Below are 13959 nucleotides of genomic sequence, written 5' to 3' on the forward strand. Positions count from 1 at the left end.
CCCCGCATCACAAAAAAAAAAAAAAAAAAAAAAGTATACAACCCAATGACTTTTGGTACATTTACAGAGTTGTACAACCATCCCCCCAATCCAATTTTAGAACATTTCCATCAGCCCCAAAAGATCCATCCCTGTGCCCATTTGCAGTCACTCTCCGCTCCACACCCCCAACACCAGGCAAACACTAATCTACTTCCTTCTGTCTCTATTGATTTGCCTTTTCTGAACATATCGTATGATTCCATTCATATGAAGTATCCAGATAAGGTACTTTTTTTTTTTTTGGTTGTGCTGGGTCTTAGTTGAGCCTCATGGACTCCTTAGTTGCGGCAGGTGGGCTCCTTAGTTGTGGCATGCAAACTCTTAGTTGAGGCATGTATGTGGGATGTAGTCGAATCCGGGCCCCCTGCATTGGGAGTGCGGAGTCTTATCCACTGTGCCACCAGGGAGGTCCCCAGATAAGATACTTTCTAACTGGTGATTTCATTGATGGTTGCTCGCAAATTAACAGAGCATTTTTTTTACTTCAGAGTATGCTTTTTCTACTGTACTAGTTACCTGTGATTTATTGATGTGTGTGTGAGTTTCTTGGGGTGTTTATTTTGCATAGTACCAACCTTTTTTGTCCATAGATAGATGTTTTGTGGAACATTTGGTTTCTTGCCCATCGTTGTGATGTATTTTGGGAGACGCAAGAGAAGCACAAATCCTGCTCTCTGTGCTTTCGAAAGGCATCCCCTAGTTGGTGAGGTAAACCTAGCAAACATGAAAACAACTAGGGAGGAGTAAATGACAGCATATAACCAAGTTTTGGGCCCTGGGATGTTTTTATTTGAGATGTTTATGAAGCACCCTGTGCTAGGCCCAGGGCAGGGTAGAATGCCCTTATGCCAGAAGGCAGGGATGTAGGAGGCCAGGGTGTAGGGAGAGGTGATGTGGACTCGTGATCCCAGGAGGGGGTGATATGGTGGTGCAGAGCACACGTTGAATCACATGGTCAGGTTACTCCCTTTCCAAGTTGCTTTCAATCCTCCTGATTCCTCCAGGAGAAAGTCTCATTCTAGTGCAGGTGATACCTCCAGCACTTGTTTATCTGTCCGTTTTTAAGAGAGAGCAGATTTCTAGGCCTTCTGCAGGCAGATGTATCTGGCTGCAATTGTAACATTGTTCAGTTTTCCTTGTACTAGAGTGGGGCCAGATTTTAGGACACCTTGTAACCCAGGCCCATCTTGGTGTACTCAGATGGGGGGAGCCATCATAAGCGCTGAAGCAGAGGAGTGACCTTAGTTGTCTCTGGAAGGTTGGCAGTTGGGGAAACTAACATTAGGGAGCTTCTTTCTGAGGCTCTTGTGGTAATTTGACTATGAAGTGGTCTATCCTGGCAGAGAGTAGACAGGAAAAGTTAGGAAGGGTCCTTCTGTGGGGCGCTAAGAGCACCAGGCCGTGCGTTTCCTTCCTGACCGTGCATTGCCAGCTCTGGGCTTTCTTTCTTTTTTTTTTTTTTAAATTAATTAATTAATTAATTTTTGGCTGCTTTGGGTCTTCTTTGGTGTGTGCAGGCTTTCTCTAGTTGCAGCGAGTGAGGGCTACTCTTTGTTGTGGTGCACGGGCTTCTCATTGTGCTGGCTTCTCTTTTTTTTTTTTTTTTTTTTGGTGTCACAGAAAATCTAATAGAGCTGGAGAATGGTACATGGGCCTCTCACTGTTGTGGCCTCTCCCGTTGCAGAGCACAGGCTCCAGACGCGCAGGCTCAGCAGCCATGGCTCACGGGCCCAGTCGCTCTGCGGCATGTGGGATCTTCCCGGACCAGGACACGAACCCGTGTCCCTTGCATCGGCAGGCAGACTCTTAACCACCGTGCCACCAGGGAAGCCCAGTGGCTTCTCTTTGTTGTGGAGCACGGGCTCTAGGCGTGTGGGCTTCAGTAGTTGTGGCATGTGGGCTCAGTGGTTGTGGCTCGTGGGCTCTAGAGTGCAGGCTCTGTAGTTGTGGTGCACAGGCTTAGTTGCTCTGTGACATGTGGGATCTTCCCAGACCAGGGCTCGAACCCTTGTCCCCTGCGTTGGCAGGTAGATCCTTAACCACTGTGCCACCAGGGAAGTCCCAGCTCTGGCCTTCCAGTGCTAAGCTCCCCTTGGCCCAGTGAGATGGGCACATATCCAGAAGGATCCTGCAGTCTGGTTTTTTGCCTTTGAAAGTCCTTTTTCTATACTGGATGTGTGTGTGTTTGATAATGGGGGCAGGGACAAAATCAACACACAACTGAAATTCAGTTCAGTCTGGTGGGTTGGTGTCTGTCGTTAGATGATGCCTTCCTATACAAAGAAGGAATCACTAGGTAGGCCTGATGGCGACACTTCAGAAACAGCTCACAGAGGAACTGTGCTGAAACTTAAGGCTCTGGTTCTCCTCTTGGGGCTCTGGAAAGCTGTGGGCGTTCTCCTACAGGTCTGTGCATGTTCTGTCTTGCCAGAATTGCCCTGCCAAGCTAACTGGTCTCTGGTTGGTTGTGTTTTAGATTTTTGCCGAGTTTCGAAGAGTGTGGGAAAATGCCGGGCCTCCATCCCTAGGTGGTGGTACAATGTCACTGATGGATCCTGCCAGCAGTTTGTGTATGGAGGCTGTGGAGGGAATGACAATAATCACATGACCAAGGAGGAGTGTCTTGCAAAGTGTGCTGGTGTCACAGGTAAGACAGTGCTGTTGGGGAAGTTTTATTGTCTAGAGACACTTTATTAATTGGGACATAGCTGCCTTCTGCTCTTTGCTAGTTCTTCATTGCTGAAACTGGGAGACGTTTTCAAAAGCAGAAGAAACAGGCACAGTGTGAAGGTCGCCCACACGGTGGTTTCACAGCGGTATCCTCCCTCCTCTTCCCAGAAAGGGGAGAGTAGGCCGCAGACTGGAGCCAGGGGAGGGGTGACATGACTGCGTCTTCTCCCCAACTTCCCTTCTCCCACTACTGAGAGCAGGTCCCACGCCAGGCCTGGTATGAGCAGAGTCCTTCAGGTCTACTCAGACGGGCTGCCCTCCTTGCTTCCTGGGCATTTGGGTTATTTTTACCTTTGGGACAAATGACTTGAGGAGCTCACCCAGCCAGCCAAGTTATGAATCAAGTTAAAACTAGAACATACTTCTGGAATCATCCTTCTCTCAGCCTTCGTGAGGGATTCTGTGGAATCAAGATAATGTTGACCCTGAGAGCCTCCCAGTGTAAATAAAAACCTAAAGCCCCACAACAGTGTGCACTGGCTCTGAACGGAGCCTCGAGGGACTCCTTGAGACCTAATGGCAGTGCGATATTGGCCCTCTGGGGCCTGATCCTTCCTAGGTGTTCCAGAGACCCGCGGATTGGGCCAGCCAAACTGTCAAAGATTTTCATTGGCGATTTCCTTAACATTGTTACGGGGCTTCTTGCATCCTTTCCTGACAGCTTGGTGTCAATGTTTGGACTCTGGATTATGATTCTGTGTCAGAATGTGCTGGTGCCCTCAGTGCTTACCGCACTGGCTGTAATCTCTCTTGGCTTTGAACTCTGCATTCAGAAATCAGATAAGCTTATTAAAGTTGTGTGTAAAGAGAGGAAGACAACAGTGGTCTTGGCTGTGAACTGAGGTTTAAAACATAATGCACAGACACACAAGCCCAGCAGTGACTGAGTGAGTGCCTTGAGGAACATTTTATTGATCTTTGTGTGCCCAGTGCCCGGAAGGCGCTCGACAAGTGTTTGGAGAGCCGAGGTGGCTGGTATTAGTTTTGGATTGTACAGATGAGTTCCTCATCTGTTTTGGGGTGGGGGTGGGGGGGCAACTGGCAACCTTACCAGATGGTGATGGAGAAAAATACCATTTATTGTATGTGGTTTTCGGCCATCAGCTGTGATCCAGTGTCAGGGAAGGAATTAAGGGGAAATGTTTTTTGCTACCTTTTCTGTCCTTTTCCAATCAGGAGTTGACAGCAGCAAATGTACATGCCGTTCTGATTACTCCTTGGTTTCTCAGGGGGAAAGTTAAGTTTTAAGAACACAAGCAGTGGACAGTGGGCATTAAGGCGGGATATCTCTGCAAGGAGCCACAGAGTGTAGTGTTTTGCTGGGAGAAGGCAGACAGCTATCTTCCTAGAGGTCAAGCCAGAGTCTGTCCCCAGCCTTGAGGTCCCGGAAAGCTCATTTGCTGGCACCCGAGTGTGGCTGCACTGCACAGCTCCTGAGGCGTTCTGTTTGCCAACAGATTTTCTCCCAGGCAGGCAAGCTCTGTGGGGAGCCAAATGATCATGAGAATGCCAGTTTATTAATTAATTATAATGAGAACCAGAACCACCAAAGGGACCAAACACTTCTGTCCCTGTGCCTGCACCCTTAGTTTGCGTAGGCAAACCTCTCAGCGACATTCCCAGAACATTGCTTGATGAGGGGAGAGGCAGAACTGGGGGAGCTGGTTTGTGATGAGAATGTGTAATGGCATCAGGTTAGGCCAGCCCCACGCCTCTGCACAAGGGAGGGTTCCTCCCCCCTGGACCCTGCCAGCGCTCCCTTTTTTGCACTTCCACCCACGCTCTTAGCTTTGTGTGTGTGCAAGATAAAATATACATAACGTGGGCTTCCCTGGTGGCGCAGTGGTTGAGAGTCCGCCTGCCGATGCAGGGGACACGGGTTCAGTTTTAAGTAAAGACAGGATCAGTTATGGTGCCCTGATGAGCCACCTTGGAGCCTGAGGCAAATGGGAAAATCAGCCATTCTGATCCTGTTTTTAAATTTTCGTTATTTTGTTCATCATGGAATTTTTTGCATTCATTTTGATTTTTTTGTAACTGCATTAAAGTATTACCTACCTGAAGCTATTATATACAGAATGAATAAACAACAGGTCCTCCTTAGAGCATAGGGAACTACATTCAATACCCTATGATAAAGCATAATGGAAAAGAAAATTAAAAAAAAAAAGTATATATATATATATATATATATACACACACACACGCACACACACACACACACACATACATAACGTATAATTTAGCATTTAACCATTTTTAAGTGCACAGTTTAGTAGCATGAAGTACATTCACAGTGCTGAGCACACCCTTCACTTTTTAAAAAATATTTATTTATTTATTTGGTTGTGCCGGGTCTTCGTTGCGGCACGTGGGCTCCTTAGTTGCAACAGGCAGTCATCTTTGTTGCGGCAGGTGGGCTTCTTAGTTGTGGCACACGGGCGCCTTAGTTGTGGCCTGCAAATTCTTAGTTGCAGCATGCATGTGGGATCGAGTTCCCTGACCAGGGATTGAACCCAGGCCCCCTGCATTGGGAGCGCATAGTCTTTTTTTAACACACCTGCATCTTTTTTTTTTAAATAAATTTATTTATTTACTTATTTATTTATTTTTGGCTGCATTGGGTCTTCATTGCTGCACAGGCTTTCTCTAGTTGTGTCGAGCGGGGGCTACTCTTCATTGCAGTGCACGGGCTTTTCATTGCGGTGGCTTCTCTTTGTTGCGGAGCACGGGCTCTAGGCACACGGACTTCAGTAGTTGTGGCACGCGGGCTCAGTAGTTGTGGCTCACGGGCTCTAGAGTGCAGGCTCAGTAATTGTGGTGCACGGGCTTAGTTGCTCCATGGCATGTGGGATCTTCCCAGACCAGGGCTCAAACCTGTGTCCCCTGCTTTGGCAGGCGGGTTCTTAACCACTGGGGAGCACATAGTCTTATCCACTGCACCACCAGGGAAGTCCCACACCCTTCACTTTTTTAATTCATTGGGTGAGTTAATACAGTTCAACAGGTTATTTGGCCCTGGAAGCCATTCTGTCTTTTTATAATGTCATTTCACACATCTTTGCTCTGATTCCCAGCTGGTTGATCTTAAAATTTAACCCACAAGGGCAGTCTTGGTTCCTTATTTTCCAAGTTCTGGCAGGTCTGTGGTCCAGCATGTGAACTGAAGGGCCCACATAAAGGAGAAATGGGAGTCGCTGTAAGAGGCACACAGGACCAAGCCTCCTCAGGGATACAGTTTGTTTTGTTTCACCAGGCAGTCTTGGAGGTACACTTTCTCACTGTGCTGTTTATTTGTCCTCTTGTAGTGAACACCATCAATGATCTGTCCAGGAATGGAGCAGATTCCTCTGTCTCAAGTGGTAAGTTCTTAAAAAGACCCAGGATGGAATGAGGGCCATCCAGATGGCTAATGTGAAAGGACATTTTTAATTTGGGCATTGTACAAGGGCTTCCACTTCCTGGTTCTGTTTACTCAGAACTGGCGAACAGGGGCTCTGCCGGGGCTGCCAGCTTCTGGCTCCTGGCCAGCATCCTTCCGCTGGGGAGTTCAGCAGACAAGAGGGCTGAGGGATTCTACAGTGCTTCCTGGCTGACCTCAGCTTCCTCCTGAGGGATAAGGGATTGTGGCTACTGCTGCATGTGGCTCAGACCCCTTCCCCCGCTTTGGGCTGGCTTCCAGTCCCCTGGCCTCAGCCTTTGTGCTGTCTTCACTGCCCTATCCCACTTCCTTGCTTGCTGTATCTCCTTTGCTCCGTGTCGTCCTTGCTGTCCATCTCCCTCCCTGTGCTAAGAGTCCTCTGTCTTCTGCCACCCCCGCCTCCGTTCCCACTGCAGTCCTTGATCTGGAGCTTTGTGTTAGCTTGCTCTGTAGTGCTGACAGCAGCTGCCCCATTCCTCCTTTATGCTTAAAGGACTCTGCATCAGGAGCCGGGGGTGAGTGGTTCAGATGCACTAGTAAGTCCAGTCCAGCTTTCCCAAAGGCCAGTCCCCAGGCGGTGGGTTCTGCTGGGCGAGACCTGCTGTGGAGGGAGAGAGTCCCCCCCTACCCCATTTGAGGATGGCCCCCAGTCAGCCACGGGCCACACACTGGTTGCAGTCTTGATTCTGGTCCTTTGACTCTGACATCAGCACCCACGTGAGAGTGAGCATTTATTAGTTCAGTGGATTTGCAGAATGCTGAGAGTTAGGTTAAAGTCACTTTCCAGTTTTGCTAGGCTAGGAATCCTGTGACTGTCCTGACCATTGCTTTGCCCGGGTTCATTGCTTATTCCCAAGCTGGCCTCTCTGCAAGGTCATCCAGAGCCATGGGGCACTGGCATCGTAACTCTGGTTTCTGTCCTGTTTCAGAAGAAAATTACCCCAAGAGAATAAGGGACCCTCCTCCCTGTGTCAGAGAGTGGACACCTCTGGTCTTCCTCATCACCCCAGAAACTGTGGCTGGGATTAGTTTCCATAGTAACCCCTGAGGTGACAGGCAGGCTTCCCCATCCAGCACTCATTCTGTGTGTGCCGTAGAGCCCATTAGGACTGGGAGGTGATGGAGCAAAGCTGCCCACAGAGGGGGGCTCCACTCCCTTCCAGGTGCCTCAGTGGGCCCTTTTAGACTCAGCCCCAGCTAGGCGACGTGTCCTGTGTCCATTCCAGCCTCCCTGACATGGATGTTTGTGTTTCAGTTCCCAGAAGGCAGGACTCTGATGACCTGTCCAGTGATATTTTCAACTATGAAGGTATAACTTTTAAAAAACATGTTTTCTTACTTAATTGGGAATTGAGACACACTTGAAGATTTCCATTAAGGGTATTGTAGAGCAGGGCTTCCCGACCTTTCCCAGGTGTTAGGACTCATGAGGATGCCCTGGGGCAGAAGGAAGCAGGATGTGACGCAGCACGCCCTTGGGAAGCTTTGCTTGAGAGGCAGCAGTGGCGTGCAGGCTCTGCCTCCCACCAGCTGCGCGCTGTGGGCGGGATACTGTAGCTCTGCCTCAGAGTCCCTGACTATGAAATGAGGGGCCTAGTTCAGACCTCTCTTGAAAGTTCAGAGACCGAGTTAACACATGTAGAGCCTACAACAGTGACTGACATAGAATAACCTCCATAACAGTGTAGTCTGGCCATAAAGAGAAAGATATCTGAAAATGTGGGCCAGAATGTCCACGTCTGTAATGGCCAAGTTTCTTTTAACAGAGAGATGGTTTCCCCATTGGCTGGCAGCCATATGACTGCTTGGGAGCATTCTAGCTCCATTCACCTCTCCTGGGCCCTGCTAATTTGTATCCCTTGGGCTGTCTCACTCCCAGAACACTGCACTGCCAAGGCCATCACTGGGCCTTGCCGCGCATCCTTCCCACGCTGGTACTTTAATGCCGAGAAGAACTCTTGTGATAACTTCATCTACGGCGGATGCCGGGGCAATAAAAACAGCTACCTCTCCAAGGAAGAGTGCATGCAGCGCTGCTTGGGTGAGTCTGCCCGACTCCTAAATCCAAGAAACAACCATGGGCAGATGAACCCTCCTGAGAGGACACCAGTCCCTTTCCTCATCCCTAAAATGAAGGCCTTGGAAATGCTGTCATTTGGACTCTGCCCTTAGTCTTCTCTGGCCCCCTGGTGGGGAAGGGGGTGGGCTGTGGCTCCAGCTGTTGGGCACATGTGTCCTAGGTCCCTACTGGGGTGGCAAGGTCTCAGAACCCTCAGAAGAGCTGGAAGAAGTCGTTCAGAAAGAGCGTGAAGGCCCAGGGCTGAGGGGAATCCTCAGGTGGCTGCAGCTGTGAGGGGAGGAGGGCTGAAAGCTGACCTCAGGGTTGTGTGTTTTCTTCCAGGCAAGCAGTTGTATCCTGCCCTGCCCCGCACTAAAGGTAAATGGCCTCTTGCCCCCCTCCACCTGCCTGCCTTGACTAAGCTCAGCTGTGTTTTTTGCAGGCTCATGTTGTCTCGGACACATCATCCTTCACTGTAGACATGGTTTTGTTAGAAAGTCGTGTTTCTGCATGAGAATGGCCAGGCAGCTTAGAACATGTGGTGGATGTTTGTCCCATTGTACATGTACATAAACGGGTTAGGAGTGAGGCCGTCTCTGCCTAGGCAGCCTGGGGGTGACTGGGGGACACCTCCTACTGTTTTAGGTGTGTGGGATCTCCTGCACGCAGGCCTGGGACTAACTCCAGGTTTGGGGGGGAACTTTACTGCCATGGGGTGTACAGAGTTGGTCATGGGTGATAACAAAGGAGGGTGGAAAGCCCTTGCCATGTGTAGGTGGAGCATGGCCCCAGCCAGTGCTGTTGTCCCCAAGCAGTCTGGTCTGACAAGGAGGCTAGGCCTCCTCTAGCTTTTGTTTCTGATTCTGAGCCTGAATCATGGATGGTAGTGTTTGCACAAAAGACCTGCCACACTGGTTTGGCCTCTTTCCACCTGTTTCCCTGTTAAGGAGTCCAGGCCTGGCCTGTGTGTCTGCTCTGCTTTAGAAGAGAAATGAAGCTGGAACCTGGTTTGCCAGGCATAAGGATCTGGAGGGTTGGAGGTGGAGAGTGAATTGACCCTGTCCAATTCTGCAGCCAAGTGGGGAGAGGGAGCCAGGTAGCTGCCATAGGAGGCCACATTCCTTAGGTGGAGCCCCACCTGAAGAAAAAAGCATCTTAACTGACCAGTGGGACTGCAGTGGGGCAACCACTATTAAATCTACATGGGCAGTTAGGAGCATGAGGGTCCCCTCCCGGCCCTGCTCCGGATATACCCATGCCTCTGCCCTTCCCTCATTCCACAGGCAGCCACCCCAGCCAGCTGCAGGGCCACATCTTTCTCTGTGGCTGGTTGGGGGAGGGGGTGTGTGTGTTTGCACACACACACCAGAGATGTGTGCTTTTCCTGTACAGATTGCCGCAGAGAGGTGGCAGGGTAGTACAGAGTTGAAGTGGGGATTTTTTGTTCAAAAAGGAGGAACACAAGTAGCCACTCTGTCCATGTGCACATAGCATAGCACCTCCTTTTTTCAGGAACCTACTTCTCAAGACTGTAGGGACTCTCCTTGAGGACTTCCTGTCAAGCAATGTCAGTTCTCCAGAGCCTTCTGGGTTGGGGTGGGGGGACGTCTGGCCCAAGGGCTGCTGGTCCACCTCCCAAGCCCACGTGGACACTCTGGCTATGGCCCGCCTCGTCCTGCTGGTTCTGAGGCCTCTCTCTCATCCACAGTGGTGGTCCTGGCAGGGCTGTTCGTGATGGTCCTGTTCCTCTTGCTGGGAGCCTCCGTGGTCTGCCTGATCAGGGTGGCGCGGAGGAACCAGGAGCACACCCTCCGTACTGTCTGGAGCTCTGGGGACGACAAAGAGCACCTGGTGAAGAACACTTACATCCTGTGAACGCCCTGTCGCCAAGGGGCTGCCCTCCTCAACCCGCTGTTAATGAAGAGAATCTGCGAAGGGAGGAGAGACAAGTGTCGAACACGTGTGTGCTTTTTCAAATAGAGTGATTTGTCTGTATTTGTGCGATCATTAGGGCTTTTGGCCTGTTTGTTAATCCAGAAGTTAAGAGGGCTGCTCCCTGGTCTCCCGGGATGGGTTTGCTTTGGAAATTCTCTTAATGAAGGGCTGTGCACGTTGCAGATGTTCTAGCCCTAGATCGGAGTCGGTTCCTCTTCAATTTATTTCTTTGCTCCAGGTATAGTTTTCTTAGCTCATGTTGAATCCTGTTGCCTCCTTTCCCATCACAAAAGTGATGTTTTAATAGTTTCCTTTGTTTGTTTTCTGTTTTTTTTTTTTAAGTAAGCAGAAACGCAAGTTTTTAAAATTAGGATTCTGAAAGGAAGAAAGTAAAATGTACAAGTTTAATAAAAACGGCCTTCCCTTTTAAAATAAATTTCAGCATGTGCTTTCTTTCTTTGTGGGGCTGCTAATTTAAACTCTACCAAAGTTACCACAGGACACTACATGAGATGTCCCATTCCAGAAACAGACTTCTTAAAAAAATAGCATCTTTCAGATCTTTTTTTTTTTTTTTTTGCGCGGTACGCGGGCCCCTTACTGGCCTCTCCCGTTGCGGAGCACAGGCTCCAGACGCACAGGCCCAGCTGCTCCACGGCATGCGGGATGCGGGATCCCCCCGGACCGGGGCACGAACCCGTGTCCCCCGCACCGGCAGGCGGACTCCCAACCACTGCGCCACCAGGGAAGCCCCTTTCAGATCTTGAATGAAATACATCTTACATTCCAGCTGAGTGCCCGTAAAGTTTCACCAAACAACACTTAGCCTTACCACCTGTGGTAAGCTCTGATATTTTCTTATTCTATTTCACCTTTTAAAAATTTCGGTCTTAGGGACTTCCCTGGTGGCGCAGTGGTTAAGAATCCACCTGCCAATGCAGGGGACACAGGTTTGTTGATCCCTGGTCCGGGAAGATCCCACATACCGTGGAGCAACTAAGCCCAACTAAGCCTGCACTCTAGAGCCCATGAGCCACAACTACCGAAGCCTGCATGCCTAGAGCCCGTGCTCTGCAACAAGAGAAGCCACCGCAACAAGAAGCCCACGCACCGCAACGAAGAGTAGCCCCTGCTCACCGCAACTAGAGGAAGCCCGCATGCAGCAACAAAGACCCAACACAGCCAAAATAAAATAAATTAAAAATTAATTAAAAACAAAAAGGGGAAAAAATCGTAAAAAAAAAAAATTTTGGTCATACCACACTTTTTTTTTTTTTAATGACCCACTTTGGCATCCATGATTTCTTTTTTTAATTTATTTAAAAATAAATTGGAACAAAAAGACAATAAGCCCTCCTTTCCTTGACCCTTCGTAGAAATCCCTTCAGGCCAAAAGGCCACATTCTATACCGACATGCCTCCTGTTATTGCACTTCGCAGATACTGCAGGGGTTTTTTCGGTTTTTCTTTTTGTTTTTTTACAAATTGAAGGTTTGTGGCAACCCTGCGTTGTCAGATGACGGTTAGCATTTAAAGTTTTTTTGTTTTTTTTTTAAAGAAGATGTTGGGGGTAGGAATTAATTAATTAATTAATTAATTTTTGCTGTGTTGGGTCTTCCTTTCTGTGCGAGGGCTTTCTTTAGTTGCGGTGAGCGGGGGCCTCTCACTATCGCGGCCTCTCACTATTGTGGCCTCTCGTTGCGGAGCACACGCTCCAGATGCGCAGGCTCAGTAGTTGTGGCTCACGGGCCTAGTTGCTCCACAGCATGTGGGATCCTCCCAGACCAGGGCTCGAACCCGTGTCCTCTGCATTAGCAGGCAGATTCTCAACCACTGCGCCACCAGGGAAGCCCTAAAGTATTTTTAAATTAAGGTATATACATTGTTTTTTTTAGACACAATGCGATTGCACACTTAATAGACTATAGTGTAAACATAAGTGTTATATGCACCGGTAAATCAAACAATTCATGTGACTTGCTTTATTGTGATATTTGCTTTGTTGTGGTAGTCTGGAACTGAACACACAATATCTTGGAGGGATGACTGTACATTGGGGGAAAGGCTTATGTCCATTAGGGCTTAGAAATCTATTCCAGAAGCAATTGGGTAAACACTTCATCCAGTTCCCCCCAGCCTCTCTGGTCCATGGTAGACGTTGCTCATGGATTCTGGCATTCTCCCTGCCAAGGCTTCTGGGCAACCTGGTGTTCCCAGGCCCTCACTGTGGTTGACTCAGAGTTGGTGAACAGGTGCCATATCCCAGACAAATTGGGACACCCGCCCCCGTTTCCCAAGCCCCCCACCTCCCCAGTGCTCCGCAAGAGCCTGTGGTCCAGCGAAAGAGGGCCTAGACATTGGGAAGAGACTCTCCGCCCACCACCCCCCTCCAGGTGTGCAACAGCAGGCAGGTCACTTAACTCCTTCGAACCTCCGGTTTCCTCACCTGTAAGATGGGTGGATGTGAGGATCACATGAGATCATAGATGTCAGGTTGTCCGTGGGAAGTGGTGGCCACCTCTGCCCACCTACCTGTGTCCTCGTTCCTCCTCAGTAGTTGGTGGTTCTTCCGTACACCCACCCTGCCACCCCACGAGCAACTCTCAGGTCCACTCATGTATCTCTTTGGATTCAGGAACCTCAGACCCACTGATGCCTCTGGCCTTTCTCTACCTGCTTGAACAAGAGTTGTCTCTCCTTCACGTGAAGGAAAAAAGTAGTGTGTTTGGATTTTAAAAGAAACTGTCGTGAATCACTTCACTCTTTTTTGGGTTTTTTTTGCCGTGCCATGTGGGATATTAGTTCCCTGACCAGGGATCGAATTTGCACCCCCTGTATTGGAAGTGCAGAGTCTTAACCACTGGACCGCCAGGGAAGTCTGGGAATCACTTTTAAATAATTCTACTGCAGTAGGAAGATAATGAAGTGAATTCTCCTAACGCCATCAAGGCCAGTCGAGTTTTCGCAGGTTTTTTATAGTGTATCTTTATATGTTTTTGATGCAGAAGTTATCTCTGTGACTCACTTCTGCCAGAATTTGCCCTGTTCTGTCTTGTGGTTTGGGAGGCCCTGTGTCTCCACTTGCTCCTGGCAGATTGACAGCATGGGGCCTTGCGGTGCTCTTTGTCTGCCAGTGGTGTCTTGTCTCCCTTCTGTACTTTTCCGGGTTATGATCCTGCTGTTCCAGTCTGGGCAGCCACCTCCTGCCACGCCACTATGGCCCTTGAAACTAAACTGCCATGTTTTCCACTTTCTAGACCATTTAAAGGCTGACGTTGGTCCTCTTTTCGTTGCAAAAGCTGCCTAACAGTAGGCCAGTAGCCAAGGTGTTCAATGGACATTTCATGGCCTTTGTCATCCTCAGACTGCTAGCATCATTCAGAGGTGGAATGGACTTCTAAAAAATCAACTCAACAAAGATCTCTACCTCTTCCCTGGTCCATACACTTTAGTAAGGTAGTTTGGTCACTGAATGTGTTTGTCACCAGAAAGGATTTATCTCTATCTCCTGGGTAAAGATCAGGTCAAAGGGGTTGGGAGTTATATAGACTATTTCGAAAATTTGGAATTCTGCCCTCATCATTCCTGTGTATGATGCATCTTTCTTCCCCCTAACAGCAAGCCCAGGTTCACCTGGTTGGTGCACCCTCTGGGTGGCAGCTGACCAAAGGGGGCCTCAGGAATTAATTCTGGTTCAGCCTCCGAGATTCTTTCTTGGATGCCTAGTCCCAGGTCATGAAAACAATGACCACTTGGTCACTGGGTGCCCTGC

At 49.2% G+C, this 13959-nt stretch overlaps 1 protein-coding gene across 1 annotated transcript; it reads left to right on the plus strand.

Annotated features, from left to right (window-relative positions):
- The first annotated feature begins 2304 nt into the window (after positions 1-2304).
- On the plus strand, positions 2305-10127 carry SPINT2 (serine peptidase inhibitor, Kunitz type 2). Its single transcript, XM_007471107.1, has 7 exons — positions 2305-2338; positions 2519-2689; positions 6081-6134; positions 7449-7502; positions 8073-8234; positions 8595-8630; positions 9961-10127. The coding sequence occupies exons 1-7, from the start codon at positions 2305-2307 to the stop codon at positions 10125-10127; spliced, it is 678 nt and encodes a 225-aa protein (XP_007471169.1).
- The last annotated feature ends 3832 nt before the right edge of the window (positions 10128-13959 follow it).

This window comes from Lipotes vexillifer, unplaced genomic scaffold (assembly GCF_000442215.2).
Source record: "Lipotes vexillifer unplaced genomic scaffold, Lipotes_vexillifer_v1.1 scaffold182, whole genome shotgun sequence".
In the NCBI taxonomy this organism is placed as follows: Eukaryota; Metazoa; Chordata; class Mammalia; order Artiodactyla; family Lipotidae; genus Lipotes; species Lipotes vexillifer.

What these genes read in the sequence shown, in the direction of transcription:
- SPINT2 (XM_007471107.1), top strand. Translation starts at nt 2,305, where the DNA reads ATGATGCCTTCCTATACAAAGAAGGAATCACTAG. An exon ending in AAAGTGTGCTGGTGTCACAG is followed by an intron (nt 2,690 to 6,080) that starts GTAAGACAGTGC and finishes GTCCTCTTGTAG; the next exon opens with TGAACACCATCAATGATCTG. An exon ending in TGATATTTTCAACTATGAAG is followed by an intron (nt 7,503 to 8,072) that starts GTATAACTTTTA and finishes TCTCACTCCCAG; the next exon opens with AACACTGCACTGCCAAGGCC.